Source organism: Cyphomyrmex costatus, unplaced genomic scaffold (assembly GCF_001594065.2).
Source record: "Cyphomyrmex costatus isolate MS0001 unplaced genomic scaffold, Ccosl1.0 scaffold120, whole genome shotgun sequence".
In the NCBI taxonomy this organism is placed as follows: Eukaryota; Metazoa; Arthropoda; class Insecta; order Hymenoptera; family Formicidae; genus Cyphomyrmex; species Cyphomyrmex costatus.
The window spans coordinates 1,444,578-1,471,883 of record NW_017275174.1 but is presented as its reverse complement, the minus strand read 5'-3'; the positions used below and the strand labels follow the sequence as shown (position 1 = coordinate 1,471,883).

The following is a 27,306-nucleotide window of genomic DNA, read 5'->3' as shown; positions in this document are numbered from 1 at the left end:
CCCGCCGTGAAATAATAATCCTAATTATTGTTATCGTGAATCGTACAATAGAATCTCAGAGAAATAACGGGCAGCTGCCGCTATATACTTTACGGTGCTCGGCAAACCCGGTGATATACGGGGTGACTTAACCATCGCAAGATATACAATTTTCAAATAATAAAAATTATAATGCAAAAAAATGTCTCATCTTTTATTCCACATTCTTACATTTACCGACATTTAAATGGCGAGATTATTACCCATAAGAGATAATTGATTCATAAATCTGATATAGTCATGCATTATCGACAATTATTTTATCCATCCTTGTAGTAATATATCATACAACTTGGAATTGGTCTTTTAAAATATCATAAATAACTTTATTTTTCATTTTCAGTTTTGCGATATAATTAAAGCTCTTGTTCACTCATCACTATTATTTCATACCTGTTGTGACGTCAGAAGCGAGAAAATGCACAATAAAATTTCTTGCAAATTATATTTGAATAGAAATATTTTTCAATAAAACATCATTTGCAATCAATACAGACTTATAAAATACATTGAAAATTGTCTTCCTGTTTCGAGGAGAAATTAAATATTTATTTCCATATATTATATTAATTTGACATTTTATCAGAGAATATAGCTTATTTTGTTTTTGTTTATGCATAATTCATTTTCAGATATATGGTTATTTATTAATTAACAAAACAAAAGAAGAATTTTCAGTATATTTTATAAGCCGGTTCGATCGGATTACTTAAGTGTTGTTTTACTGTGAAACGTATTTCCATATTAATATATTTTGCAAGAATCTTTATTATATTTTCTCGCTTTTGACGTCACAATCTGAGAAAGTTGAGCTTAACAAAAGCCTTAAAACATTTTTATTTCCGATCACAATTTGCTATCTCTCCCTGATTCTTCTCTGTCTTTAATCAGTCAAATGTTTTCACGTCTACAGCTCATATTCTACTCGCATTACATTTACAATTCTCACATTCTTATACGTTTTTCTTAATATTCATTTTATGAACAGCCGGACACATTACAAGAGGAAAAATGATCTGTCTCTCCCCTAAGGGTTCACCTATATTGCGTATCTCTGTGAGTTTCACTAAAAATAGACTGGCAAGTGATAAAGCTGCGAGTATCGCCCCAGAATGTTGTGATCCGTAACGCGCGCGCGGCCTGCATTCCAGGGGCTACGAGATTGCCGCGGCGGAACGCCTCGGTCCGGATCGTTACCGCGACTATGCACTTGCCCGAAGCCGCTTTCAAGGGGTGAAATAACTACTCCTAGGGGTAGTTTCTATCCTCCTTTGATAGCTCGGCCCCGGAACTAACGGTGAGTGCCGAGACTGAGAACATTACCATAACCTTCCATTACTCGTTACAGCCGATCCACCTACTTCTATCCTCACCCTCTCTTTCTTAATCTTGAACATCCCACCTTACGTCCAGAGAAAAGTGTTTGATATTTGTGACTATAATTACACGATAAAATAATTATGAGATCCCATTCTTACAGTTGTTACCGTTATAATATTAGTAATAATTATTATTATAATTACAGTTCTATGTATTTCTTTGGTAGCAACATTACCTATAAAAAACTTTACCCAATACGATCTACTTAAACATTGCACTTTGCTGAGGCCAATATCAAAAACTGGTGATTAGATCAAAATAAAAAATATTTTTTTACATTAATTGAAAATATAAGTCTTTTTCAAATATTTACACATAGGTATAGTGAAGATTTAAGTATCTATCTCCAAAGCAAGTAAATATCGATGTACAATATATCTTTATTTCCGATCGATACTCGACAAGATCTTGGCGATGTTTTTCGAAGTCGTGGTTGTATCCTGGCGCCGTAATCGAAATCACGTCGTAAAGCTTCGTCTAGAAGCATCGCGGCGCAAAAACGGACGTTAAAGTTTTACAAGCGATCTTTCGCGAAGATCTGAGCCGCGGATGTCTTTCTCGACATCTTTCTCGGTCTACTTGAAAATTTGCAACTCGCTCTTCACGCAGTACAATAAGCCGATCCGTACGCACTAACATCATCGTGATCTACATAAATCTTTCTTGTCGAGCGAATCTAGACTCACGCTCGAGACTGAGACTTTTCAAACTTCGGCACACGATCGACGGAGTTTGTCTCCGAATCTTTCAGGACCGATCTCCCGCGTTTTCAAGTTTTTGTTTCATTCTTGTGATCTCGCGGCAAAGATCCTTCCTCACTTTTCAGTTCTCTCTCTCTCTCTCTCTTCCAAAAACTGAGATTGTTTCAGACTCGATGGATGGCATTTGATGAAAGTGATAAATAACAATGCTGCTCGGTATTTTAAGTCTCACGATAGAATACGGACAGCTATCTCACGCTAAAAAGACGATGCTTTCAAATTTGGGATAGAAAAGATGACGGCGATTAATGACTGTAAGACGGCCGTCGACTTTTTTTTTATATCGTTCCCCTTCTTAGACTTGCATTGTACGAAACCAGTTATTTGATCAGCGATATACACTGTTCGTTTAATTGCATTGAATTTGAGTAATGATACGTCCCCTCGCCGTTGGAGTTATTGAAAACGTGACAGCAGCCTCTGAAAATGATTAATAACGTTACTCCGACCATTGCTATCATTTTTTCGTGTCCCTATTGCTTAATTGCGTTCGATTCGCATCTCCGAATAAATTACATTCGCCTGGGAATTATTTATTTCGATGAAATGAGAACTGTAATAAGAATTTCGAGAGTAAGTTTCCGCTCAACTTGCTCTATCGAATTGCCCGAGAAAATAATAGTGTCTGAGAAAATAAGAGGATTTCGTAGACCGCGATATCACCGATAGCTTGAAAATCCGTTTGGACTCGGACGCGGAGTTGCGGTATCCTATTAGATTTGAATTACTTAATTATGAGAATATAGTATTTCGAGAACCCATCAGTCAAAAGTACCTAAAAATTTGACGCTTAATTATGATCTTATTTTAATAAGTTCTTCGTATTAACTAGCGAGAGATTTCCCCTGACACTCTTGTGTAATCTTATACTTCTCAGGAAATAGACGATAAAGATCTTAACAAATATATATATATATATATATATCTCTCTCTCTCTCTCTTTTACTAATCTCTAATTAATATCACCGACGATTATTCCACGATACATTGTTTAACTTCATTCCGAGGGAATACGAAACGACTCCTTTCGCGGTGCAACATGCGCTCGAAGGCGGAACGAAGGAATTAAGAATTAATGAACACTTGGAAGCGAGAAGCAGCGGTGGATTGCCGGGAAACGTTCCGCGATTTCTTGGCGAAACGAGCGAGGATAACACGTCGGAATACGGCTATCCGCAGAATGTTCCGTGAATGAGGAAAGCAGAGAGGCGTCGTTTAAAAAAACGACGAAGAGCACGATAAGAAAACTGCGCGGAAAGAGTGCCGTGCGCTCGTTACACGAGCACAGCGCAAAAATTTTTCCTGAATAATTCATCGGCCGGTGCGCGGCGATAGAATTTCCGCTCGTATACGTACACGGGGGATGCGACCGTGACGGCGGCGCGGAGCCGACGTGTATATCACGGCTAATGGACAGCGAAGGGCGCGAAATAAAAAGTAATCGGACGGACTTCATCAGCGACGGCCCGCGCTTAAATCCGAAATAGCGGAGGAAACTAGAGAGAAAACAATCTCAGTCCTACTTTGTAGACGATTTAAAAAATGCTCTGTGTACAAAGAGAAACAAATATTTTTATGTTATTATAAAAATATATTGTATAAAATTAAACAGAGAAATAATTTACTTGTATGAAGACATTTTTTATATGTTTATTGTCAATATTAAACGATCAGTGGTCATTCCTCGACTTATATAAAATATTTCCTATTTTTAAACTTTATGTGTCAAAATGGAAGTCAATCCATTTCTGTGGTTAGTTTCAAAATAAACAACGTTCGTCATAACGTATGTACTTAGTAAATAATAAACTAAATTCGAGTCAAAAATATATTTTATTAAATTGTTTAACTGCATCGTTTTAATTAAATTATGATGAGTAGAAAAAGTGGCGACCTGTAGAAATGATTAATAATAACTGAAAATGAGTATAATTTGACATTATGAATTTAACAGTGTTCCAAGAAAAATATATTTTTTAATTTTTCGATAATAATTTCTATAAATTAAGAAAAAAATATTAGATAAAACATATTTCCAATTTGAGAATTATCATAATTTTTTAATTAAAATTAAACTATTTCATTTTAACAAATTATTTTTTAGAGTAAGCTGTTTGTATTATCAAAGTAAATTATTAAAAGTTTTTAAAATATTAATTCTTTTATTTTTTATTTCAAAATGTTAATATTAATTTAATAATACTTTGTAACCAAGATTACTGTTTTTCCAATTCCGTTGCATTGTAAAAAAATATTTAAAAAAATACATTATATTTGGAAGAAATTGAACAAAAGTTTAACATACATCGGAGATAGAATAAAAACACTTCTATTTACGTTGCTTGATATAATTTTTTAAAATATCAAAAGAGAATTTTAACATTAAAACAATTATATTGTGCTCTTTAGATACGACTATCATTATATATATAGTAAAATAAAGTTATAATATTATCAAAATTTAAAACTATTATATCTTTTAAGAAGATTATAAATTGTTGCTTATATACTGTGATTGCGTTAACTAGAATTTATTAGTTTTACTTTGATACTAATTCTTTTTCTGTATACTAAGTTAATATATTTCGTTTCACTTCACTAATGAAATTCTCGAGATGCATGAATCGGAAAAAAATATCACAGAAGCTGAGTGAAGAGAATCGTATATTTAAATCGTAAGTGCATTAACAATGTTTTGATTTTTGTTATATCCCCAATGCGTTTTGCACGTCCATTTCGGGTCAAATCCAATTCACCCTGATCTCCGTGCATCATGCGACAGACGACACGAGGAAGCGCCTCGAGCGGAAAAAACTCCCATATGCGATTCCATCAAATGAAATTCCATCCATTAAATTCGTTCACGGCTCGATCTCGCGGCCCGATACTGGTCTTTGTACCGTGTTTCCGGTTCGCGTCGGCGCCGTTAACGACGTCGGCGTTACCGCGCGTAGTTTGGAAGAGAATTTGTTGGCCTGGGTCGATGGTACTGCCATCGATTTCAATCATGCGCAACCCTGACACCGTTTTCTCACTCCCTTTCAGGTACGCGCGCGACGCCGCGTATTCCATTATACGCGCCGAGTTTTTCGACCCCCGACAGTCTCGCTTTTTCACGATTTTTATTTTCGTTTTCCTCTTTTCCTTTCTCCCTTTTCCGTCTTCTCTGCTCTCTTTTTCCCCTCCTCCCCTTTTTTTTTCAATGCTCGTACATACCTCGCGCTCGCGAGCGGGATAAAGAACGCGCGTTCATTGGACGACATTACGAGCGGGATTCGCCGCTGTCAAAATGATGGAGTGGCCCACCCAGCCAGACGGACTCTTCTGCAGTCAGAATAATCAGTCTTCCCGGCTTGTAGCGTCACCCCTTTTCCACCACGTCACATCCCTCCCGCACCTCCAAAGCCACTCGTGCCGCACGGGAATCCGTTCAGAACCGTCGCAGGCTACTCTCGGCGCATCGTGCGTTCGTAATGCCGAACGAAATCAAAACGTGCAGCGAACTATGTGGTACTTGGCTGCGATTTTGTGAAGAAAAGAAAAATTCACGATATAAATTCCAGTTATATACCGTTCGCACGCTTTTTCTTCAATTCCTTTGTTGGTGACGTGTCACACGAATATTTTTCTATTTTCATTCCTTTTTTTTATTGCCATTATGTCATCGCGATAATATATCTATTATGCATTTCTAGAAAATTGCTCCCGACACACGCGGATATTACGGTATTCACCCCAACATAACGCGTGACATTTTCTAAATCACCCCACGAAACAGCGAGATAATTCCCACCTAAAAAATTCACGCGGTGAAGTCGAATTTCGTCGAAAAGTCGAGGACACGTGCTCCCAAGACATTCCTACTTCTTGATCCTCGTGCTTCTACGTTCCGGGGGAAAAAATTGAACAATCTATCTTCGCGCGACCCTCTCGCCTCGACACTCCGTATTGGTAAAAGCGCCAATAGGCTTGCGTGTGCGGCCTCGCGATACGCGTATAAAACCGTCGATACCGAGATCCGGTAGCAGAGAGAGAGGGTGTACAAAAGCTTCGGGGAAAGGAACGGTCGTACTCATCCAGTTGGGCAAGAGGGAGAGGAGATTGCAACCTTTCAGATTTGTTACGGGGAAATATTCGATTTTTCTCGCCATCGGTAAAGGGAGGCTCTCTTTCTCTTTCGACGAGGACGGGTAGGAGGAGGTGAAATATGACGGAGGACGCGGAAAAGAACGTCGAATGTATAAAAATGATGGATTAGGTCGGCACCGTTTATGCCTTTAACTCGTGGCGAAATAGAAGAGAAGGTTCCCCTTTTGTCGCGAGTCATTTGCGTATACGTCTTTAATGAGAGTTAAATATACGGTTCCCTCCTCCCTTTATCTGTTTAACATTTCGGTCACAATAACGGGTCACATAACGTCGTATTTCATCGAATGATCTGAATGGTGCGGTTAACTATTGTGTCCATGCTAATAACAGTGTCCATTATCTCTACGCAAACGATTGCAATAACGTCCGTTGTCAGCAATTACGATTATCTCGTGTTCCATCCGCACATTATAATTGTCGGAGTAATGAATATCTATCTTCACATCGAACGCGAGGCATTATGCATACTGCTGATGTATGCAACTACGATGTCAGAGCTGCGACAAAAGTCGCATATATTCGCACTTTTTCTTGCGACATACCGCGCATACGTTGAGATAAACGAGCTCACTCGTATGCCGCTAGCCGCGATAAAGTGTACTCATAAAATGTCCCGAGAACTCCGTTCGTGAATCGTGAATTAATAAATAGATGCGGAAGTTAATCAACCGTCCCGCAAAAGTTTACTTTTGTCGGAAATGTTGAACGTTAAATTACACGGCCGTTTAGGTTAAATTGCAGTCTGCACTATTGAATTGCGGCATGTCGGAAAGTTTTTCCGCGTGCCAGCGAAAAGTTCATCTATTTCGGCCACCACACCGTCAAGAAAAAAATTACATGCAATTTCTCGCTTCTGACGTGTGATAATGTGATATGTTCGTAGGCGACCGATGTAAAGGTTCAAAGGCAAAAGGCAGGATAAGATTCGAACTTAACATGTGAAAATAGTTGATTTTCGATAATAAAAATAAAATTGACAGCTATATTCACAAATTAAGTTGATTATTTCAAAAATTTCATAAGTAAAAAAGCTATTTTCGTAAAACTAAAAAAAATATTCTACGTTTTACGACTGTAGTAATTGTAAAATAATCAAAAATATGTAAAAATGCATTATTTCGTACATTATATGAATAAAATATATCACTTCAAACTTATAAAAAATAAACTAATTTTTAAAATATATTGATTTATATTGTTCTGAATAAAGTACATTTTTTCGTAAATATATAACACAATATAGTTTTTTGATTAAGACATTCTATAAATAACAGATTTCTTAAGATAATAAAGATTTATATTATACATTTTCAATATACTAAAGTGATTCATTATTGAGTATTAATGTGGTTTTTGAAAAAAATTATTCTCTATTTATTATATTTAATTTTAAATTCTCTAATATTTTATTGACAAAAATTAACACGTGAGATTTCTAAAATGACTTATTCAATTAATTGACGAATGAACTATATTTCAAAAATAATATATATGATGATCGATATTACAAAATTCAATCCATTTCAAGCAGCTGTTGTATACATAAAAGAGATAAAGTATGATCTCTTACAAGATAATATCCGCCGGCGTTTCGTTCGTCCCGCGAGATAGATATTCTCTGTCGGGCCAAAATTTTGTCCGAGTGGGTGGATGCGAAAACAACATTTCCTCTGGCGATGAAGCTCGCTCGTAGGGATCGGATAAGCGAGGGGCGCGCGCTCGGCTTAAGGGTGCGTGGAGAGGACTCGGTCTCTGTAGCGCGACGATCCTCATGGTTTACATATTTCAGAGCTCGATACAGTGAATGTAGGTCTAACAATGGCACATTGTTATTCGGACCTGTCGCGGCTGCTAACCAAAGTGGAGCAGGGTGACTACGGAGGGAAAGATGGAGCCGCCGGCCACTGGGGATACAGAGAAGGGCATGCGGCAACGGAGCTCGAAAGATGGCTATGCGCGGGTAAAAAAAAGATGGTGTAATATTTTTAATGGAGGGTGTCTCGGGTGATCTACGACGCGTTGCATTGTTTCTATGAGACGCCTCGTGCATTGTATCTTTCCCGTTTCTCAACTCTCTTTTCTCACCTGCCTTCTTCCGTCCGCCTTACTCACCCCTTTCCATGCCACTCACGGTCGTGACAGCGTTCCCGAAAAATCACATACCGCCGAGGTCTACGACGATTCGGTTTGGAATACAAAATGCACATTGCAGAATATTTTTCCCAACACATACGTTAAGTTTTAACTGCTGCTAATTAACGGTAAAAGAATGACACAACTTCTCGCGACTCTTTTGATAAATAATGAATATTCTTGCGAAATTGTAGCCCATCGTAAAATTCGTAACCACAATAAGTTGCGGGCGAAGAAAAATGGTTCCTATAAAAGCAAGATGGTGCTAAGATATAAAAGGATAATCAACAGCGGCGGATACAACAATCGCGAAAGCGCGTTTGTATCGCAATGTATTAATTATTAAATGTAATGGGGAGGGACGGTTATTGAGGCACCCCCCATCGTTGTATTCGGGACGGGAACAATGCCCCAAATTACGGCACTCCGCCACGCCGTATATACTCGGGTTGAAGGGAAAAAGAGTGTGAGATCTATTGCCGGTTTCTCTCCCGGACGCGGCAAGATTATATATATACGCGCGATCACTTTTCCGGCTTTAACGCCCAGCTTTTATGTTGCTCGCAATTACCCCGGTGGAAAGCATTAGCCCGTAAACAATGGCTGCGCGGCAAACAGATTAATAATCCTTGTCGAGATTAAGCCAGTACGTATTATTTAACTCTTTAATTGGACGTTAGGTGCTTTTTCAATCTAATCGCCAAGTATTGTTAACAAATTTCGAGTCTTTAATTGAAACACCGAAATCGCCGGCCCCGATCGTGTGCCCCGATTTTTCTTTTATCTCTACCCCACTTTATGCTACATAATGATTTTGTATTTGATAATACATACATATACGTTTTATATACGTAATGTTCCATGCATACCATTCATTCGCTTCCTGCGAATTTTTATCGCCCCGTTGTTGAATCGAATATTCAATTTTACTTTTTCTACCGTGGAATCTTTTGTTTTTCCTACTTTGTCACTGTATTACTTTGCGTCCTAGTTCTATTGCTTTTTTTTATACTCAGAAATCGCTATCTCTCTCGTTCTCTGTTTTTCCCTCTTGTTCTCTTTTCGTTTTCCCTCTGCCGCTGGTTCGATAGCATCTACAACGTGCGAGAAAGTATACTAACGATAAGCCAGTGCCCATAATAAAAAGCAACGACAAGGTTTTAGTCAAACGCGTCGCTTAGCGAACACGTTTACTCCATGTTAACGCTGATTTATTCATGATCGTCGCGTTTATCGCGCACTACGCCAGTAAACGTCGGCAAAAATGTTAATGTTGACATAGGTTAATTGTAGAAAATTCATGTATACGACGTGTTATCTTTTTGCGTTTTCCTGTTTACACACCTCGGCTTAGACAAAAATAGTCTCGAAAATCCACAATCAACCGTCATAAAGGGAATACTTTTTGCTTGGCTAAGCATTCTTATGTTTCGAAAATAAACTCAGAAGCAATGCCACAAAGATCTTGTTTTGAATTAGGTCGGTTCTATAATAGATATAGTAAGCCTTAAGGATTAATTATAATCGATTATTCTCCTCACATTCATTGTAATGGATCAATTTCCAGCAGCTTAAGGCTTATTACTCTTATTGTATAGAGTATTGACCAGAGATTAGACACTGAGTTGGTTAGGTTAAATTAGTTGTCCGCCGCCATATTACTTCCTTATGAGTATTCAATACATGAATACAAATACTGATTGGCTGTCTAATATCCGTTTCCATCAATGTAGATTAACTTTAATCTTATTTCTCAGCTTACTCTTCGTCTTTTCCTAATTCTAAGAGTTAGAAAAGAATAAAAGGTAAGTTGAGCCGAGATTAAAGTTGGATTGGTAGAAACGGGTATTATCATAGTGCCATTTTAGTTCCTTACTATGATAACCTTACTATGATACTCAAACCATCAATCATAATGCTCTTTAGTCTCTGTAAACAGCCAATTAGACCATACTTTTCTACAACTACACTTACTCGGCATCCTTAACTGGATTTAATAACATCCACAATTATAAAACTGACCAATCATAGTTATTCCATTTTTCAGAAGAACGGCTATGATTGGCCAGTTTCATAACTATGGATGTTATTAAATCCGATTAAGGATGTTGTGTAAACGTACTAAAGGACGAGTTTCTGATCATCTATATATAGGCAGGATCAACTATAATATTATAAACCTGCAAACCTTAGAGGTCGTATTTAACATAGAACTCAGCTGCGCTTCGACACGCGACGTGTAAGCGCATATAGGATCGCCCCAACAAAGAGCTTGATCTCTCGTGATACCTTTTTTTTTCTTTTTTTTTTCCCACCGCGCCGATGGAAAGTTTCCAAGGGAACAGGGAAAAAAGTCGCCGACGTCGACACGACAGTGTAAAGCAGAATTATGTCGTGCCGTTATAGCAGGACACAAGATCGCCTTTTTACGGGGTTACCTGTCGAGACGTGGAGTTTAGTTAGTAAAGGCGCGAGTGAACGAGCGACTACTAAAGGCTACCGAAAGTTTCGTTGTCGGAGAAAACCATTAGCGACGGCGCGTATTCTCTTTCATGCATGGGCACAGACGGTACACTTTTCGTCACCGCGCGGCTTTGTTACGACCGTCGAGCGGAATCTGTTTTACAAGTATTACGGACCAAGAGCCAGCCCTCAACAGTCACCTCGCGGGGTGATACAAATTTTCCACGCGTGGCCTATCGCGACGAGCATTTCCTCGCCGAGTTTGGCGTAGCTGACGAAACGCGAAAATTCGGGGACATTCTCGTCCCGTATGGTCGTTTGTCCGGTCCGTCGCGTGCGCGTCAAACAAAGGTGTGCATGCAATTCGCTGCGTACGAAAAATCAACTTCTAAATATTATAAAAATACCCAGGATGAATAAAATGTGGATTAATTTTTGAGCCCAGCTTTACCTGCGCGAAATATTTTGTTGATTTTTCAAAAATATAATAAAGCAAACCTCGAGACAAAAACTGGCTTTCCTTCGTGATTATATTTAAAAAATAAAATTAAACGTTCGCGGATGTTTTGTTGCGGAACAAAAAAATGGATATTTAGTTTCAAGTACTATTCAGGGATGTTTTTTTATCCTGCGGACATGTAAAACACATAGCTTGCATTGGAAAATTCTGTGATTTACGGTTGTTATTCTATATTTACTGGCATATTTGACAATGATACGTAAAAGTGCGGAGTAAATACCAATTAGTGCCGAGAGGTTACAATATAAAATATCGGATATATATATATACATATATATATGTATATATTGCGTAGCCTGTTATAATTAAAAACTCCAGGATGCCTTTTACCTTTTGCCTTTTAAAGTTGACATTGCATATTGTAAATTTTTTAATAAAAATATCGAGTTAACAAATATACTATAAATGCAATAAACGACATGTAAAAAACTACGCAGTAAATAATGTATCAGTCAGACGAAAAAAAATCTCAAATTTCTTTGCCTTCTCTAAGTTCATGCATTCCCAGAGCTTTTCCGTAACACAATTCTATTTATAAATAGATATATCACCGTGAAATTTCGCTCGCGGTGCATGCCAAGGTATTTACGCGCGCGTTCAAATTAAATCCCGCCGACGTTCCGAGCACAAAAGCGAAATCATTCGAACGAGGACAGGAATAGTGATAAAAGCGGCCCTGTAAAAGCAGTCGGGAATATCTAAATTAATCTAAATTGCGAACTAACGTAGAACCGAGGAAAGGCGTTGTGCAACGGGCGGGAAACCACGTAAAAATACCTCTTAATTCCGGGTTTCTAGACTGTGACGGAAAGCTTTTCGCGAGACTCGAAACTCAAGAAAAGTGTATTTCGAGAGGTTAAAAGTGGATTATGAAACTGCTGACGATGCCTACAAAACTTTGTGATCAAAAACAAACTGATCAGAAAATAGTACAACACTTATCTAAAAGTGAATCCGTAAAAGCAGGTTACGCTGATGTTTGTGTTTTAAAAATTAGGTAAAGTTAAATACATCCAAGAGGCAATATTATGTAGAATTTCATCTTCAGCACCAATTATTAAAACACATTTTCAATTTCGACGCAATTTCAGTAAATCTGATATTTAAACATGTATCAATATATTATTTCAATTTCCATGTAATTTTGCACATTCAAAGCGCGTAATTGAAATCGTCTAATTGCTCACGCAGTTTACTTCAACGATATTTATTTTGGCTTTAATTAGATCTCTCTTAATAATAATCTATTTTTGGGTGCAACGTTGTCACGTTATAATACGCCCACGTTTTTATCGCTTGTCCGAAATACTTATTTTTATCTCGCTCATTTTTGCTCTAAACAGCGCGTTTACCTACGTCCACTGCGAGGCGGCGAGCTTGGCTCTAAATTAATTACTAAACAATGTCGAGGCGCCGCGACGCATGGCGTCTTTATTAAACGAGTTCGCCAACTGGGCATTTACTTAACCGACACATCGCCCCCAGAGGCTGTCGCTTTTAACTTATAAATATATTCCTTGTACTTCCCCTTTCTCTCTTCCTTTTTCTTTGAATTTCATCTTGTCTAGCTACTTCGTGTCGTCGATTCATTTAGTCTAGTTCGCGTTCAATTATTACCTATACATCGTGTAATCAATATTAGAAGACTTCTAACAATAAGTCTAAAAGTATAATAATTTCCTGCGCAAAAGATAATAGATACTTTTTATATTTACGAAATCAATAGAGAAAGTAAGATAAGGTGTAGTGAAATTTTGTAAAAAAAAATTCCTCGATTTTTTAGGTATTTTCGTTAAGATTCCAAAAAGATTAGACATTTTTAAATGCAACTTTAAAATAAATTAGTGCAAACAATATAAATAAATTACTATACGTTAAGTAAAAAAAATTAGCAGAAGACAAGAATTCTCCATCAGACTATTTATCATTTTTTATAATAATTAAAGCTGCTAAACTTGTATAGAAAGTATAGTGTAGGAAAAGCTCATTAAAATATAATATCAGCGAGTTACTTCATTTTGCGGAGTATTGTCTTTTACTGTTACTTTGATTTTTTATAAAATTAGCGAGACGTGAATATACTCATACAATATATATCAAGATGGGTATATGCCACATTTATTACTGATTGTCAACTTTGCAATATCAAGAAAAAATGATAAAATGAATTTTTAAAGAGATAATAAAACTCCGTAAGAATTCCTAATTACAAAGATAAAAAAAAGAAATTTCTTTAAAATTCTGGGTTTTCTAGGTTCTTTTAGGTAGTAAATATTGTAGTAGTAAAGTTTTAATTCAAATCCAAAATTAAACCAAAAGATACAGTAAACTAAAAAAAATACCAATATTAAAAGTAGAAATACAAGATCATTATATCTGATCATATAAATTTTTAAAAATTGAATCATACAATATATAAGAATGGATAAACTGATGCGATTCGTACAAGTCATTTGTTCTACGTTGAAAACGCACGGGGTAATATTTTAATCGAGAGTAAAAGCTGACGTTCTGTGGCAGCCGTCGTCGCAGATTTGTTCCTTCATTCATACAAAATTGATTTCTTGTTCCAAGCGAGTGAACGCGAAAACTGGCACGACGTTTGTCTTGTGTTTGGACCGCAAAATTTCCGGCATCATCATCGCCCACGTAGAGACAGAGGCCGATGCACGAGCAGCGCATTGCCGAGGCTTTCACGGCGATTGCTTTTTCGGTGTCGTTTGTCAGTCCGGACGCTCGGCGAGAAATCATTCGACCGTAGACGAAGCGAACGCGCCGTGAAACCCTCCGCGAAGCATCTTTGCATTCCCCATGGAAGCACCGTCATGTTTTTTTTCTTTTCTATCTAATTGTAAGAAAAATGCAAGGATAATTTTAATGTCGCTTTTGTATACATGTACCAGCGTTTAATTAATTTTAAAGTTGAACAGAATATTTAAATCAAATAAATTTAGGAAGGCCCGAAGCTCAAAGCTAGATTTGTGTCTATTAATATTTTATGTGTAATTTTTAAGCACATCTTCCAGTTACGTGAACTGCACATCGAATACTACCAGACTTGCAACACAATTATAAACTGAAGCTAAAATTACAATATCGTTAAATTGGTATTCAATTTAATAATGATGCTGCTCTTAAATATCTTAAAACACTGCGAAGAACTTATTGAAAAAAATATTATTCCAGCAAAGGTTTAAATCTGGAATCTCCCAACTCTATTCAAAACGGGTGTTTTTTCCAATTTGACTGCTGAAGCACGTGATAATATTTATCGCAACAATTAAAATGTATAAACTACAAGGAAAGAACGTATTAAAAGGTCAAAGTGTATAAATAATAATAGACTAGATTGTTTTATGAATAAATCAAATAAATATCTATAGAAAGGCCGAATAGAGATATTTAAAGTTATAAATAATTTGAGCTACGAAAATGTACTCATAATAAAATCACGATTTTCTAAAAACGCGCTTAAAGAAATATATTTTCTTTATAGATTATATTTTTTTTATTTAGAACGAGAATTAGAACAGAAACAAAATTAATATTTGAACATTCTTCTATTCTAAAATAAACAATTAATATAAATATAACGATTTCTTGATTCGCGGTAGTATCATTTCTATTTTGAGAAAAATTAACTGTCGCAATCAAGAATTATTTTAATGTCATTTTGATACAAATAGTTTTATCTCTGATAACAAGTATTATCTTGATATTTAAAGAAAGATTTTAAATGCACGTTGTATATATTTTTAAATTCATATTAAATATAAATTCCAAATGTTTATTTTTAATATAGCTTGGAATTAATTTTTCTTCGTCAGAATTTAATTTACGTTAAATCAACTATGTATTTAATAATGCAAATGAATAAGCGATAGTAAATTTAGCAAATATATATTTAATATTTCCTTGCTTGAAGTGAAAATCATGAAAGTAAAATTTACTTATATAGATACATATGAAAAAAATATAAATAAATGTTAAAAATTAAATCCTCATGGAGCAAGTTTGAAATGACTTTTAGAAATAGAATCTTGCGTGGTGTATGAAAGAAAGTAGTGTACATTAAGTGCGCATAAAAAAGTCACTTCAACTTCTCGTTTCACGTGTTTTACGATCATTTAGTGAAACGCTAATGACATCGTAAGAAGATACAACGTAAGATTTGCGTACAAGAATTTCTTAGAAATACGACGAATTTCGTTCTCGGGTAAACCGCACACGTCGCGATTCTGTAAATCTCGTGGATGTAAAGTTTCCACGGTCACGTGTGCGGAAAGTTTCCACGTGTCAAGAGAAAGCATCGGTGGCGACGAAGCGCGTCGCCGGGCTATTTACTCCCTTATTTATTATTTTTCGTGCAGACCATCACCACCTCGCGCTCTCCCTCTCTCCCACCCATCCCGATCTACACGTGAAACTTTCCCGAAGGATTCCCCGTGGGATCGGTGTCCGTTTCCACCGCGAAGTTGCGCCCCCGGGGGTGGCAACGGCAGTTCGATAACTCAGAGGAGGGAGGACGGGGAATGTCCTCGGGAGGGAGACAGACCGACACGATGGCATCGGGAAACTTACGGAGTTACGACGTCGACGACGCGAGTTGGCGGGGCTGGTTAACGATAATACTAGCTTCGCTCGACGCGTCGCTCTCGACTCTCCCATGACAGAATTGAAAGATGACGGTGAGAAGACAATATGACACACTGCGGTATGGGTCCGTCGAGCACGCGCTTCAAAGCCACCGCTGTATCGTTCCACTCGCCGAATTTCCAAGTGGAAACGTTCTACATTGATCATGTTGAGTCAACAAATCCATAGATTGCTTCAGAAGTTTTAAAAAGAGATATAAGTTGATTCTGACTTGACAGCGAACATAATAATAGTCGAGTTTAAGCTGGATGAAGTTGCTTGTTTACGACTGATTGGTTATGCAAAATCTAAAGGGAGAGGGACACACTAACAGAGTCAAGTGACTCTCTCTCTCTCCGAGATTGGCTGGAGTAATTCTTGCTTAGTAGCATAGAAACTGAGACTAACTAAAGTAATTCTTGCTCAAGGTTACATGATCCAATAGCTACGTTCAGTAGACAAAGTCTCTCAAGAAGCGCTCATTCTCTAATACAATTGATTCTTGCTTTTAGATTTTCGATGGATCTAAATGTACAAATCAATCGTAATAAAGAATCACTAAGCGCTCGGTAAATGGTTTTGTCTTTGGAACATAACCATTGACGCGAGTGTACCTAACTGAATTCCGTTAATTGATTCACGGGTTCAATTCGGGTGCTAATTAATTCGCTGACAAATTTCATTTGAAACGGCCGTGCGGCCCCAAATTACGCAGTGAGTTAACTAGTTCCGATGATGACCGGTAGCACACGATGACACACGCAAGTTGCAAGTAGTATTATGCACGACCGTGTGTCACGTAGACGAAGGGTTTGGCGGAGTGTAGCGGGATAAACCGTCGCGCCCGTTCGCGCCCGAGGGATCGTTCATAAATTATGGACGCATTAATTATAACGGAGTTTGCGGGCGCGAGTGTTTAGATTGACTTGACGACGAAATGGCCATGACGTTCCACCCGTTCTCGCATGCTCGTACGCGCTATATGTTTTGGATCCTGATGATCAAAGATATATGCAAAGATATTGGTTTAATTAATTAGCCCGCATAAACATATTGTCAAAACTAATATTTGACACGCGTAATAACTATTGTATTGACAGAATTCTCTCGTTTTACGCTTTGCTCGCCTTCGGCTAATGCTTCGAGGCATCGAAGTCACCGTATCGACACGGTAAAACGACGCGTATATCCTTGCTTCATACGCAGATAAGAACGTGAAACTGAGGAAAATGTTTTGATTAAACTGACAAAACGTAGATCAACAAGAATGACATTTTAATGAGATCCGTAGAAGAATACACTGAGAAAAATGTCTAGCGGAAAATGAACGAACTACAGGAACCTAATTATATCAACTGGAATTTCAGTTATATCTCAATTAAAATTCCATGTATATTTAACAAAAATTAGTTTTTAAGAAAATTCTAATTCTATTTTCAACCAGAGTACCAATTCATTCAACCAGACATTTTTCTCTGTATAAACTATACATTATTTGTTTTTAACATTAACGCTCCATTAGAAAAAATTGAGCATCTCTTTAACTCGATATTTTAGAAAAACGATATGTTTCAAATCATTCTATCTAAACCGAGAGCAATAATTTTATAGAAATGGGTATCTATCAAGAGACATAGTAGTGCCTCGACGCCAACAGTGCGTGAATAGACGGGCTGTGTATCTTTATTTTTATTATAGCTAAGGGTAAGACCATACAGAAATTTTTATTATTATAAAAAAATTTTATTTAGTCTCGCCAATCAAAAAAAATTTTTTTTTAGTATAGCGTTATTAAATCAATTTTTATCAAATAAAAATTTATCATCTATGAAATATGTAATTTTACGATTAAATATAGGTATATCTATTCCAACAATATGTATCTATTCCAACGACATATATACATGGATGATGCATTCCCATACTTTCCAGTAGTGAGGGATGAAACCGGAAATTGACAGTTTATTTTTGTTTATAAGTGTTGAAAATCCGTGTTATCTCAATCCATCTCACACTTACAACTATCAAGAACACTCTTCTCTCTCTCAAGATTGAAAGAGAATAACGGACCTAGTTAAACTTATACCACTTTTCAGCTATAGTTTCAAGCTACAGAGTATTTGGTTTATGTATATATGACGTTGGTCTATTAACTTCTAAAGTTCAACATCACTTTGGATATCTGCGTCATTGATAGAAAAGGAGAAGAGCGAGTGAGTGTTAGAAGAAGATCGAAAGAGAGTTAGTTCGGCGAGAATAGCGTAGTAGTTCATGCGGCCATTCCCGAAGTTTAGTGAAGCAAGAAAGAAGTGAAGCGAGGAGTATGACACAGACCTCAGAGGTGTTGGCGACATCATTTGTTGGGCTACTGACCGCGTTGTTGGAGTGCGTTTGATCCGTCTTGAGTTCACGGTGATTGCTGAACTGCACGTAGACTGCTCTGCCTCTGAGTTGAGCCACGCCGGAAGCGTAATAGGTCACCATGGTCGCCGCAGCATTCTCGTCCGCCATTTCAAGAAACGCCTACAACAAAAAAGAAGATTCTGTCAGTTACAAAAACAAAAGTTGTTTAATTTCAAACGTTCAAATAGTAATATAAATAAAACAAACATTTAAATAAATAGATTGCTCTCGTACTTCAAAATAGCATTAAAAAATTCAGTTTTTCAGAAAAGAGAAAAAACAATTTTTCATCTTGACGGAAAATTGACTAATGAAGTAAAACATTGACAAAAAAATGTATTTTTAACATAGTCAAATGTCATTTCTGTCATTTTTATTTCACAACATCAACCTAAAAAATCACCCTTTTTTAGTTTTAACGACTTTGACGGATATTTTTTAAACTACTCTTTTCAGTTGTGACAATTTTAATGATTTTTTATAAAATTTACTTTTGATGATCGATAGGATAATGTTTATTTAATTCATTTATGGTAAGTATTCAAATATCGAATTGCATTACTTTTGAAATAAGAAAACAACATCATAATTCACATAAGCGTATATGATATGGTTATTAATTCTGACTTAATTTTTTTGTCACCACTAATTGGTGACAATTATATCGCATTGCTTTGAAAACGTATTTTAGTTGCGCCTAATTTGATCAAATATCTATTTAAATAGCTTATACACTCTTAGTGAGACTAATGAATTGAGATCCGATATGTAATACGCTTTTACTACTTAACTACTTTACTATAATGCTGTCTACAATTTCACAAAGCGTTTACGTGTCGCAGTTTTGCTGAGCAAAATTCTCTTGCACAGTTTGAGAGATAAAAGGGGACGCACGACTGTCCAAGTTTGCGCAGTTACTTTAACCCGAAACCGATCTCGGGAAGTTATGTCGAGATTCTTTTCTGATTTATGCGCGGAAAGGTAAAACATGCATGGAAGAACGAGAAGCATTTTTATATTTACCTCCGAGCGCAAGTCGTAATGGAATATCTAAAACTCGCGTACGAGAAAACACGCGCGGAACAAACGGCAAAATTCAAGGGAACGAGAAACGAAAACGGAGCCGGGTTCGAAGCAAGCTGCTTGTATACGCACAAGAATTTCATTTTAATTACATCATTCCGTGGCAAGATGGCAATTGGTTTTACGAAACTGCTTTCTTTTATTTAGCCATTTTATTTTTTCATCTACTAAACATACCTTTACGAAACAACTTCCATCGTATAGCTATATTACGTATCGTAATAATTTATATTGTAATTTCGTCGGGAAATAAAAGTATAATCGTATAAAGGAGAAAGAAAAACGTCTCTCTCGAGACCCCGAGTGAATTTCGCTTGGATTCTTTTCTCCTTTGAGTGTTCATGAAATTAATAATCCCGTATTTCTAAATCGTCCTCGTGAGCAACTCGGCGTAAAAAAAAATTCCCCGGAGACCCCGGGTCGCGAAGTCGCATCCGCGACAGTCAAGTGGTACGTTTATCGAGAAAAACTTAATAAAAAGTATTACCGCGCCCGTCCTTCGACCATTTTATTATCGCGGCCGAGGCAAGGAAGAAGGAAGAGATTTTGCTGAGATAGAAATCGAGCCCACAAATATAGAGAAAATTGATTTGTTCCGCGTGAAGGGGATGGAGAGGAAAGAAGTGGAGGAAAAACAGCGCGAGAAGATTAATTTAATGTCGCGTGATCCGTCTCGAGGAAGCGAGGATAACATTTTGCGATAACTGCATTTTCAAGCTCATAATATGTATAAACGGTGAATAAGCAGGGGAATGAAAGGCGCAAGACAGGAAAGAAAGGAAGGAGGATATTTATGTTATATTCGCATCTGAAGCAGAGCTCTTCCTCCTTTCCGTTTTCCGCGCAATCCATTTTCAATTCAATATCGATGCATTCGTAACGCTCGTTTCTTCTTGCATCTCCATCCTCTCTCTGTCTCGAGCGCTCCTTCTTTCTTCCTCATTCGACACTCGCCTTTTCGCATCGATATCGATGTTACTTAAAGCCTCCTCATCACGAGAGAGACGCGACAAGCATTGAAATGCAAATGATATAATAGTTCCTTACATACAAAAGCACGAGGCTCGCTGCTCGATCGTGAGGATCTCGGTGAATCAGCTGGATTCCGTCGTTATTGTATAATACGCAAATCAAGCACTAAGAAAAAGTGCCGTAAGGCATGTCTTATTATGCGTTTAACTTGATAACTTTCTTAAAATTTTATTATCTCGTCCAAGTAAAAGGCATAAAAAATAATCTAGATATAGTTCACAACGTACCTTTTTACAAACTACCTTGAAGCTTTTGAGCGCTTCAAAGAAAACTTGATATCGAGAAATGCAATTTTATCCGGATAAAATATCCCTCTCGTTGTTGTATATATTTTTCGTTCGCAAAACTAATATAAGTTTTCTCTGTTGAATGATATTACCGCGAGTACGTCGTTATCGATTGTGTAGTTTTGCGTGATATTTAATTTACTTTTCGTAAATACAGCCGTCGTGTTTGAATATACCTGAAAGAGCGAGCTTTCTTCAGTATGCATTCCAGTTAATAGAGAGAAATAACAATTTAATATATCATATTCGAAGAAAGAGAGAGTTACCTCGTGATAATTTCAGAGAATATATAGATGTGTAAACACGCACAAATCTAGCATTTACTTTCATACTTTTGTCTTTTCAGACCTTAGATTAAACGCAGAGTATGAGAATCAGAGTGAATTTATAGAAAAGTTGTATTTGTGATTTTCATTAAAAGTCGCGCGATGTACTCGCAAATACAATCGATTAATCTTGTATCAGTTAATTTGAACGATGAACTATGATGAGAGAATAATTACAGCGTTATGCAAGTCGTATTATTTCAAATTTATCTAACTACGCACGTCGTCGCGTTTCGGATTTGTATCCAAACACTTACGCTAATTACGGAACATGTGGTGGACAAATTAATTAATTGTAAACGCACAAATGAAGCACTAAGCAAACAGTGGTATTACTTTGCAGGGTATTTGTGTTTACTTCAACGAACTATCCTTTGGATCCACTATGATCTGTAGCTGATGTAATCTTTCAATTAGTGAAAAAGCAATTTGTTAATGTAGCGAATACACGGCTGTAATTCGCGGCTCGTAAACACGTATATGTTCATGCGGGTATCCATAAACAAATTATGACATATTTAATTAAATGCATACGATTAAAATAAACATTTTAAGAGGACGTGCATAATAAACGTATTTGTTTTTATCGAATATATAAAGTATTGTCCGTTTAACGGTTCATCATGTTATATACATTCGTTTATTACATCCACAAAAATTATTTACACGTTTGTGAATTCAGTAGTAAATGTAAAAATATTGAAATACTCTTTCTGCGTAATGGTCCCATTTTGCAGTAAAGTGACCCAGTTTTTAGTTCGCGTATTGTAGATCGAAAATATTTGCCGAATAAGCCATGAAAAATATTGGCAAAGCGACGAGATTCGATATTGATAGAACGTTAAAGGAAATAAAATTTCTCGTCAGTAACTTTTCAGGCGTAAGAAAAATTTATTTTAATACATAAAACGCGTAATTCTTAGACCATAATTATCATCAAGACTCTCCAATCTCTGCTAAATTCGATGTAATTATTTCTTACATTCGCTGCGAACTTATTGACATATATAAATTAATCGTAAACTTTTAGACGTAAAAAGTAGAGAGAGAGAGATTACAAATATCATCTCGTACAAAATAAAAACCATTTTGCACTGTATGATAAAACTGATCTTTGTGAAAATTTTATGTCGAATTCTTAACATATCCAAGTGTTAAATTAACACAATGTGATTATGTTATTTGAATATTTTGTATTAAATTGATATTTAACACAATTATATATCACTGAATCTAAATGCAAATAGAGACACTTTTCGATAGATCTCCTGATACATAACTAACGAATTAACCTGAGGCTAAAAGAGTTGTGAGGAGATTCGAAAGGATGCAGGCAGTCAGAGAGAAACACTAGGTGAAAGAGAGAGAAAAAAAATGTTAGTCGACGAAAAAGAGGTTATTCGGAAACGAACGATCGCTCATTCGCATTTCGCACGAAAGGTCGTCATTTCGTAGAGACGACGAATCAGTGCGACCGAACGAACCAACCAACGAACGAACGAACGAACGGCCGGCACAAGTGTGAATAATATCGCGGCTGGACCGACCGACCCGGATTTAACGGCGTTAACTCCGTTTCCAGCGCTAATGACGCATAGAGCCGCGCAATTGGGTTTCCGTGCGAATGGGACGAAATCCTCCGCGCAGGATCTGCTGAATCCAGGATCAACCCTTATGTTGGCGGACACGCATCCTGGCCGCACGATCACGTCGCTCGCTTTGACGATCAAGCACTGCGATTTTCGGCACAATGATCCATTCAGTTGCTTAACGAGGATGTGCGCGGTCACGTGTATCCATTGAACGCGCACCATGATTTAGAATAGTGAAACAGAATGATGTAACGTATCGTGATAAACGTATCGCATTAATCCAAAGAGATACGTTCAGACGTACAGAAACTTCGGGCGAATTAATTTTAATTGAGCAGAGGCTGCAGCCAGATCGTGGCTAACAATCGGCCCGCAATCGGAGTTTAATGGGAGAAATTTACGGGAAAAGTTACCGAAAACTAGTTTTATACATCGTTGAATGAATGGGCGTGTTCTATTGTACGTGTTACGATTCGCGAACGATTTGCATACCTATGTTTTTCGTACTGCTCGACGGATCGGATAAAAGATCTTGTTGCAAAACTATGTGCACACACACACACGCGCGCGCGCGCGCGCGAGCGTGCACATACGAGCGCATCGATAATTATCGAGCAAACGGCACACTGTTATGGGCAGCCGCTGTATTTTACAAAAGCCGAGCATTTACGGGTGATTCTCCACGCCATGTATTTTTCCCCTTTTTTTTTTATTTTGTTTCCACAGCACCAAACGCAAATAAGAGCATTCTTTGGCGACGGGGCCGGCGTATACGTTTCGCTGTTGGATGTTCCGCGTTGTTTGCCGTTTTATCGTGACATTTCGAAAGCGTTTCGGATTTCATAGACTATCCGGGAAAATGTTTTCCGCGACCATTTGCAACTCGTCGTCCACGTTTTCCGTGTCAGCGTGCTGCGTTTAATTATGATCGAGGATGCCACGCTTCTCGGCGAACGATTCGCGTGAGCAGCGGATTTGAAATCTATTAAATATAATCCGTTACGCGATGTCACCGTCATTACACTGCGGTGCATTATTCTAGTTTTTCCACGCTGAAATGAATCCATCAATCATTCTAATTGAGTAACCCGTGACGGTCATCGCACTTGTCCGCGCAACTAATACTAAAATCGTCACTCCAAGAATTCATGATTTACTCTAAGAATTGCGTTAAAAAAAATACATTATCAGAAACTGAAATTGCAACACTAAACCAAAAGGTATAAGAAATTTGATTAGGATGAAATTCTGTTCATGGAAAGTACACGGAATGTTAAATTTGACACATTTACGTGCCCGAAACGGTCCACTCAAATTTTTGTATTAACACAAGATGAATACGTTAGAAAATAACACAAATATTATGTAAAATATAATATAAAAAATGTAATAATCTAATATAAAATTGGTAAGCAAACTGTAGAAGTATGTTCCTTTCAATAACATTAACATTTATAAATTATTAATACATATTTTATTCATTCATCCTAGAATTTACGTTTTAAACACACTTTTTTTTTATGTATTATATTTCTTTACCAACTCATAAATTGAATTATTTTGACAATAAGAAATGTGTTAAATATCAACTTAATACAAAATATTTAAATCATCTAATTACGTTATATTAATACTCGAATATGTTAAAAATTCAACACAAAATTTTAACAAGGACTTGAGTGGACCGTTTCTAACACAATACAAAATGCTTTTACTGCGTATAAAAAAATAACTGTTTTATAAATCTACATTTAGTGTTAACCCTTCTCCGCGAGAAGTGCGGTATGTGATATTGCCCGCAGTTTTGAAGGTGGTACAGTGAAGCTCATTAATCGAGTCTCTGTGATGTAGAATAGTGTAGGATTACAGCAATCTCAGTCAATGAAGTAGTACCATCCGCCCGGGTTCCTGCACTAGCTACATCCAAAAAGGACTCGATTAATGAGCTACATGTATGCATGCTACAGTTTCACTCCCTCTTCTTCGTGAAACAAATAAAACTTGGAATGCGCAATACCACAGGATGATTGAGCACGTATTATGTATTCTTTAACAAAATGAAAAGTTATGAAACACTTACAGGTTTTTCGAAATTATATTTGAAAATTATATGAAAGATTTGACGATATGATTTAGAATCTGGATAAAAAATGATATCAATAAGAAGTAGACTAAAATAATGTTTTTAAAAAATAATTAAGAAAATTAGAAAATTTTTACTTAAACTATAAAATTGTATCGGTAAATATCAATTTCTAGTAATATAATTAAAGGGAGAGATTTTCAGTGACAGGACTTTTAACACATGCACGAGAAACGCGGAACACATGTTGTAGCCAATCGCGAAAACCTTGGAACAAGGGTGGCACGGTAGTAATCGTACGGGCGTATACCACCAGTCGTCGGCAGAACCCCATTACATTATAGGGTGCCTGCTACGTTTATAGGGCCATACATCACCGGGAAAAGGCCGGAGGACTTTATTATTTTGTGGATACGTTGATATTAGGTCTATAACTTAATTCTCGGCTAGTTTTTTTTTATCAAATTTTGATAAAATTATAATTTCATAAAATTATAAAAGAACGAATATTAATCTAATCAAAGCAGTCCCTTTTAATTTCCACACATTTTCGTCATTCGACAACTGTCGGATTCTGCTTCGGAAAAAAGATGGTTGTTTTGAGTCGACAATTCTACAATACGATGATAAAAATTGAAATTACCATCACGAAATCTTTGGAACCATTTTTTATATGTACTGTACGACACAGAGTTTTCACCTAAAACCGAGTAAATCATTTCTTGAGCTTCCGCGGTATTTTTTTTTAGTTAGAACGCGAAAAGGAGGCAGTGCCTCAAATGCTGCTTTTCGAATGACAGTCGCGTATCTGTAACATCTCCTTTGCCTCTTTTTCATGCTATGGTTCGCGATATTACTCTTTCTTCCTGTCTACAACGTGCATATCAAAGCGTTGTCTCGCTTTCTTTGATGCGTAATAAGTTTTTATTCCTGACGGCACGCAATTATAGCATTGTAATTTTAAATTACAGTGACATAATTCACTTGCGCAATTCACTTTGCTATTACGTAATAATTTTTAATTAAAAGTTCAACGTATTGTCTCTTTGCGCTATTCTCCCTCCATCGGGATCGAAATTAGATTGACGGTCCCGGTACACAAACATGTTTCGCCACAACCAAAATTCTATAATCCCCACGTCGTGACACACGATAGATCCCGGGATCTCCCTTTTCGCTTCGAGCTTGGCTCTCCGATCTCGGTCTGGACGGGCAGCTCACCCTTTGTGATCCTGGATTATCCGCAGTCCTCCTCCGGCCTGGCCACGAACTTCCTAACATTTTGCCATCGAGAAACCGTGGCGCTCGCTCGATGTCGGCTATAAAGCCGTTATTGGATCGAATACTTGCCATAAACATCTAACTCGCCAACATATTGTGCATACACACCAAGTGTGGGTGTGTTCGTGTTCGTAGTGTGCACAAGTCGTTTCGATGGCTCGAAGATGGTCGCCTTCACTTGAAAAATCGACCCTTCAGAAACCTTTCTATCTTCTTTTCTTCCGCATCGTTCAATTTCGCTCGCAAAGCTTCGCCGAAATTTATTCGCATTCGGTGAATAAGTCCGTCCGCGAGTTCGCGAATTCCTGCGGGTCCTTTCTTAGCAATACGTTTCGCATTTTGCAGACTCGAGAAGAATAGTATTTTTTTAGAAAGTCCGATAATCGGGGCGGTTATCGACGACCATCGAGATTACTCACATTCAGCTGGTGAATCTGTCGTGTTTTCACAGAAAATACGCGAATATAAAAGGAAAAAAAAAACAGAAGTAGATGTATACATGTATGTCTTCAAGACAATTATATTTGAATTTTCAAGTTCTTCGAATATGAAATATTAAAAATGTCATTATTATTTATTATTACAGATAAAGAAATTAAAAAGAAAATTGTTGTTTGATCTCTATTCGGAAAAGGTTTAAGTCAACTAGTGGCAGAAAGAAATCACGATAACATCACGACACCCTATAGAGATGAGCAATTTGTCATGAGATTGTTATTAGAGTGGATAGAAGCGGAACCTCGTTATCATTGACGGAGTTATAAGCGTTATAAGCCAGCCGCTAAGTTTCTAGCGAGTTTCGGTGCAAAGGAAGGAAAGGGGTTGTGAGAGGATTGGGAGACAAGTAAGAGAGACGGGAATATGCTCCAACGGAGAGGAGAAGATGGGGAGACATGGAGTTATTTCTGATTTAAATAAACTCCGCTGCTATACGTTCCTCGAATCTCGTCTTCCAACGACGATTCGAACGGGGACTCGCGCAGTGCCCGGAGGTAGTTGCTCCAGGTGACGGGAGTGCGGACGCGCGGGGTGGAGAACATGAATGTAATTTATCTCCCGCTATAAGGGACGCAAAACGGGTTTTCCTTCGGCTGAAACTACGTTTCAACTCGTCCACTGTCTTCTTCTACCCCCCCCCC

General features: G+C 37.2%; 1 protein-coding gene across 3 annotated transcripts in view; it reads right to left on the bottom strand.

The window, feature by feature from the left end:
- Positions 1-27,306, bottom strand: part of heph (polypyrimidine tract-binding protein 1 heph) — a 347,034-nt gene that overhangs the window by 48,144 nt on the left and 271,584 nt on the right. For 2 of the 3 annotated variants that reach the window (XM_018546685.1, XM_018546692.1), the window contains exon 5: positions 18,415-18,603. In XM_018546685.1, the coding sequence (XP_018402187.1) occupies positions 18,415-18,603 (189 nt within the window). The remainder of the gene's footprint in view (positions 1-18,414; positions 18,604-27,306) is intronic. The other variant, XM_018546697.1, reaches the window with a different exon arrangement.